Source organism: Cariama cristata, unplaced genomic scaffold (assembly GCF_000690535.1).
Source record: "Cariama cristata isolate BGI_N322 unplaced genomic scaffold, ASM69053v1 scaffold13752, whole genome shotgun sequence".
Taxonomy (NCBI): domain Eukaryota; kingdom Metazoa; phylum Chordata; class Aves; order Cariamiformes; family Cariamidae; genus Cariama; species Cariama cristata.
Window position 1 is genome coordinate 24,389 of NW_009605577.1, and position 6,000 is coordinate 30,388.

Consider the following 6,000-nt stretch of genomic DNA (forward strand, 5'->3'; position numbering starts at 1 on the left):
GAGTGAGTTGCAGGAGTTAGGGATTTGTCAAACTCTTAATTTATTAGAATTATAGCAAAATTTAGATATCTGTTTTTCCTGGTGCTTTAACCACAGGCTTTTTAGTGGAGGCGCAGGTGTGTAAACAGTTACTACAAGACAAAGCATCTCTTTATGGCTGCTTAGACTTAAGTAGCAATTAAACCAATACAAATCAGATTGTTTTTACTTCCATAACATTCCTGTGCAGGTGGCTCTAACTGTGGTAAATAAACTCAAAGTTTGTTGACCGTAACTTGTGTGCTCTATTTCTGCCTCGATTGTGGCATAGACTCTCTGAAGATAGCTTCTGCTTGATGCTTGCTGAGGTTAGCCACCAGAGTTCAGCTATGGAGCTGTCCTTGAACACAGTCTGTTTCAGTTTACCGATAAGCTGCAAACCTGTGGTAGAAATAAATTTGTATTGCAAATCAATAATACAGGAGAATCCAGGCATCTTAATTCTCTTTGAAACACAGCTCTGTGGTCTTGGGGGGGGGGGAATGTTCTCCCACCCCACCCAATCTCGTTTTTATCATCCTGGTAAGGAACAAAGAAAGTATTGTTGTATTCTTGGCTTCTGTATTTAAAATCACACATGTGAAGAATAGGAGGAATATTTCCCCCCTCCTTGGTTTTCTTCATGCAGTAGTTTCCCTGACTATTGTTATGACAATACAGTACTGACAGGGAGCTATTGATCAGTGGGGTTTGTTTATTTATTTATGTATTTTTTACATCTCACTCCTTTGCCTGGAAAAGCGCGTACATTTTGTAAAGCTTTGACTTAGTCTTCGTGTAACAGCTCTCTTGCTTGTGTCTAATTCTTGTAGGGATTCTGGTTTGCAATGAATGCTTTTTCAGTGTTTCAGTAAATGTAGGTTATCTTTTTCTTTTCCCATAGCCTTAAAGGCACCAAAATATGAAATGCTACTGAAGAGAAGTCAGCTAGGCTGCTCAGCTGCGTACTGTAATACCGTATTTTAAAGTGTCAGTAATATTTGCTGATGTTAAGGATTTTCTGCTTGTACTCTGCTGTCATCACCATACCAATTTGAACATATCTTAGATTTGTTTTTCCCATTATTGCTGTGAATAAGGGAATGCTGTTCCCTTTTTTTTAGAAGCTGAGACTTGCCTGTACAGTGAATGCCAATGCAGATGTTCAGTACCTAGGCTTGGGATTGAATGAATGCCCAGGTCCTGATGTATGTACAGGAAAGGAACTGTGGAGCTAATTGAGAGCAGAGCATCTGTCTCCCAATGGCTGATGTGATTGGTAATTTTCCCTTGTGTGTACTGTAGGGCTGTGTTATCATGGTTTGCTTGGCATGGATTTTGTACCAAGTGTGTCTACTGAACAACAATTGACTGGAAGTGTCGCATTGAAAGTTCAGTTACAGAAGTGAAATGAAATGTGTTAAATCCTGCTTATGTCCTCAGGCTTGGCAGTAGAGCTCTGTAGGCTTCAGCAGTCAGTCCTAAAGCAACACAGAACGCCATTTTAAAAGCAGCCTTCTCTTGTTACTTGCTTGTTAACTTAACTGCCTGTTACACTAGGCTTTGAAAACATGAACTTAACCTGCAGGCTAGGTTCTGTACTGTAGGAACCAACGTTTCTGTGCTTAGGTCAATGTTGACTAGATGCTATGAGGTATAGTTCTGCAAACATTATATTTAGCAGAGCGAGGGGCGGTGGTAAAAACTTCAGTAACTTTTCTGACTTACTGTTCAATCTTCCCAGTATTACAATTACAATGAGTGGTTAATGGGATTATTTGAGAAATTAACTTGTTTGTTTTTTCTTGCAGAAAAAACATGCCTTACGTTGCTACTGTCAAGCCATGCAGGTTTATAAAGGGAAAGGCTGGTCTCTTGCAGAAGACCATATTAACTTCACTATTGGTCGCCAGTCCTTTACGCTTCGTCAGCTTGACAATGCAGTGTCTGCTTTCAGGCATATTTTGATCAATGATAGTAAACAACCTCCAGCTCAGCAAGGAGCTTTTTTAAGAGAATATCTTTATGTTTATAAGGTAAATTACTATTGTCTTTATTTGTTGAATGATCAGTAATTTTATTACCAGTAGTTCTCTATTAGGTCATTAAATAATGTTGTCATACCTGCTTTGTTCCTGCGTTGTGTTTTTATCTCTTTGTGTTCTTTTTTTTTACTTTAGACTTCAAAAAAACCCAAATATGCTGCATCTCATATGTGTATTAAGTGTACTGCCACTGATGGGTATTAGTGTGACTCTTTGTATGTGTTTTTATTACAGTAAGATGAACTCTTCCTTTTGAGGGTCATGGCTGAATTGCAGCTTGTAATAGTTCAGTTTCTTTTAGAGGAAGTGGATCTGTCTTGTTTTGATCAATTAATAGTGATTTTTGAGGCTTTTGATAATAAATCTTTAATAAAGACTAGGTAGCTCTGTCACCTTTTCTGGTACTATAAAGTACTTCCTGTACGTGTTGTAGTGAATCTTATTCTTTAATATGGGTTTATATAGATCAAGTCACTCGACAAGTTGGTTGTAAGTTTGTGAGTGATCCTGGATTGTAGTATAACATGTACATTATGAGGTCTTTAGTGCTGGTATCACCACACAACTTGCAGCCATGTAGTTAGTTACTGTCTTTTAAAGCTTGTAAACAGAATTATGGTGGACCTTACTTGAGACTGGTGTTTGAGTCCACAGCTCAGCTGTGGTGAGAGTCTTGTGTAATGATGGTGATGTAGTGAATGTCACTTATCAACTTCTGAGTTAGAGTCAAGCTTTGCATCAGTTAAGGCTTTTAACAGCCATGCAGCCACAATAGTGACTGGAATGCTGGATTAAAATCATTATTCTCCTTTTTCCATAAAGATCTCATGAACTTTAAACTCTTACAGAAGAAAAAAAAGTACTATTTCAGACTGTCAGAGCAGAAGAAAATCTCAAAACAGTTAATTGAAATGAGTCATTTAAGATTAAAAATACTACCTGTTCAAACATTGAGTGCTTATAACTTGACTTCCTTATCATTAAGTCATTGGTAATGTACAGCATGGACATCATGTATTTGCATAACAGCATGACACTCTGTTTTCCTCCTTTGCTCCAGAATGTAACCCAACTGTCACCTGATGGTCCCTTACCACAGCTTCCTTTACCGTATATTAACAGCTCAGCAACCCGTGTTTTCTTTGGGCATGATCGAAGACCAGCAGAAGGTTAGAAAAAGTTGTGTAAACAGATTGAAGTCCCCTATTTATGGAACCAAAATATATGCAAGAGTTGGTGTCACTTAAAAAAAAATAATCTATCATTATATAAAACTAATGACAAGGTAACTTAAGTAAGATTTCAAAAGAAAAGCTAAAGCTTAGTATCTACTTGCTAGATGTTTTCAGACTTCCTGTGTAAATATGAAATCCACATATGTGGATGTGCTGACTTCCGCTGTTTTTCATAGCTGGAAAGTGTCTGTGCAAGTCCGTAATGAACTTCATGAAAGAGATTATTAATGCTTTAGCAAATGCTAGTGCCAGTGCTAGAAATTAACTTTACAGTTAACTTTCTATTGGATGACACATTTGTAACACTGTGATTCCTGAATGTAAATGTAAGCCAAGTGTAAATTCTTATATAAACCAAGGCTGCACTGTGGGACTGTAGTCTATCATAAAGTAAAAATAATCTGTAAACTGAGTATACCGTGTAGCATGCTAAAATCTCGGAATTCCACCATTTGCAAATAGAAGTATACTCAAATTATCTGCAGCATTGTCTTCCATATGTGTATTTCTAAATGTCTTGTAATTCGCTGACTTAAATCAATTGTAACATAAAAATGACAGTGACTGAGAACTTAAAATATTTTAGCAATACTTAGCAAATTGCCAGTGCAACCCTCTGTTGCAACTGCTGCATACCACTGTTCTCATCTTCTAAGATTGCCTTACTCGTACTAGGTGAAAAGCAGGCAGCTACGCACATAAGTCTGGATCAGGAGTATGACTCGGAATCGTCACAGCAGTGGAAGGAGCTTGAGGAGCAGGTTGTTTCTGTGATAAATAAAGGAATGATACCTTCAAACTTTCAACCAACACAGTTCTGTTTAAATCGCTACTCGGATAACTCCAGATTTCCACTTGCTGTTATAGAAGGTAAAGTTAAGATTTATACGCTTCAGAAATAAAGTGAGTTAGATAAATTTGTACAGCATTTCCTGTGTTATTGTAGATGTAAACCAATGTTCTTGTGCAAGTTGTTTGCACAAGAATGCTTTGAGTTAGGAGAACTTTCAGATTGTGTTGGGGATAGCCTGTTGTCATTATTTTCTTGCACATTTTGATAGAACCAATAACTGTAGAAGTGTCCTTCCGAAACCCTCTGAAAGTTCCACTCCTTTTGACTGACCTTTCATTGCTATGGAAGTTTCAACCTAAAGACTTCAATGCGAAGCATGATGGAGAAACAAAAGAGCTGGTAAGGAAGGCTTCATCCTTTTTCAGCCAAAACCAAACAGCTGCAATTCTGGAGTATATATATTAACTTAAGTTTTCAAAATTCTGTAGTGTGGAAACAACTGGTTTAAGTGTAAATTTAAAAAAAAAAAGGGGGGGGGGGCGCAAAAAAGGTAGCTACTGAATTTCTTTATGCATTGTTTAGATTTTCCTAGATCCATAGGGCACAAAGCAGCCAAGTTAACAAATGTACTGTAATGAGTATTGTAATGCTTCATGCAAAGCAAAATACTTCCAATGTTTCATTTTCTGTGTAGTACATCTGTTTTGAGTCACACTAACCTTGACAAGCAGAAATGACCTGCAATATCAGTAGGTATATTATCAAATGCTTTTTTCTTACTCGAGCTACTGTATGTAGTGAAATGTGTGTTCTGAAAAACTGTGCTGGTATGACATAGGAACATCTTGGTATCTTGATCAGAAGAAAAATGAAAATCCATTGTATTAAAAATTAATGTTTTGAATACTTTAGATGAACTACTTCCTACTGTTAATTTAAACACTTCAACTAACACTGCCAAAACTTCCCTCTGAAGGACTGTTGTCGTGTTCATATTTTTAAGGTTATAATATGTTCTAATACTGAATATGACAGTAAATTCCTTAATTTTCTGGCCAAAAGCATTTGGAACATAGTGATCTCTAAAGGTGCTGTAAGTGTTTGCCAGAGTTATAAACATGGTTTCATATAACTAAGTCTCAAAGATTACCATACACTTTCCCTTCTGGTCTGGTCTGAACTGCTGCTTTAATGGTATGATAAATACTTCCGCAAGTATCAATGAAATTGATTGGGAATGGTTCCAATTTATAGTGATAAATCTTAAATTTCTCTCTTAAGTAAATGTTTACTGAGCTCTCTAGCTGCTGCTTTAATTCCGAAAGCCTGAGAAGCTGGGCATACAGCACCTGCTCGTCCTAACTGTCTGCAGTTTGAAATTTGTATGCTTTTTTTTCCCCTTGAACACTTTAGGAAAGGTGTGGAAAGTAATATTTATGGCACTTTTTCTGCCTAGGAGTAATAGTATCTGAAAAGCTGTTTCTTCTTTTCAGGGAATGGGCAACGATGATATGATAGGAACTGAAGCAATAGCAGAATTTTTAATTAATAGTGAGGAGACAAAAGTGGTAAGTACTATACTTTGTTTTTAAAATACTCTTTTCAGTGTTGAACTTTAGGGTAGAGTTCAGATTTGTTATGATTTGAACTTAATGCTAAACTTATAGAAGACATTACTGATACATGAAGTACTGGAACTTCTGAATCTCATCAGTGTGTATAAATATCTGAAGGGAGGATGTGACAGGACAAGAAGTAGTGGGCACAAACGGAAACACAGGAGGCTCCATCTGAACATCAGGAAACCTGTTTGTTTTGTGTGGTTTGTTCTTTTTGGTTTGGGTCGGTCCCCGTCCCCCCCCCCCCCCACTGGGGTGGCGACCTTGGACTGGGCAACGTCTGCCGCAAG

At 37.4% G+C, this 6,000-nt stretch overlaps 1 protein-coding gene across 1 annotated transcript in view; it reads left to right on the forward strand.

Moving 5' to 3' along the window:
• The window catches only part of TRAPPC8 (trafficking protein particle complex 8), a gene marked incomplete at both ends in the record, with an annotated part of 40,099 nt that overhangs the window by 22,754 nt on the left and 11,345 nt on the right, over positions 1-6,000 (forward strand). Inside the window, 5 exons of the mRNA XM_009696025.1 lie at positions 1,830-2,054; positions 3,124-3,232; positions 3,974-4,168; positions 4,360-4,490; positions 5,585-5,659. Coding sequence (XP_009694327.1) covers positions 1,830-2,054; positions 3,124-3,232; positions 3,974-4,168; positions 4,360-4,490; positions 5,585-5,659 — 735 coding nt within the window. The remainder of the gene's footprint in view (positions 1-1,829; positions 2,055-3,123; positions 3,233-3,973; positions 4,169-4,359; positions 4,491-5,584; positions 5,660-6,000) is intronic.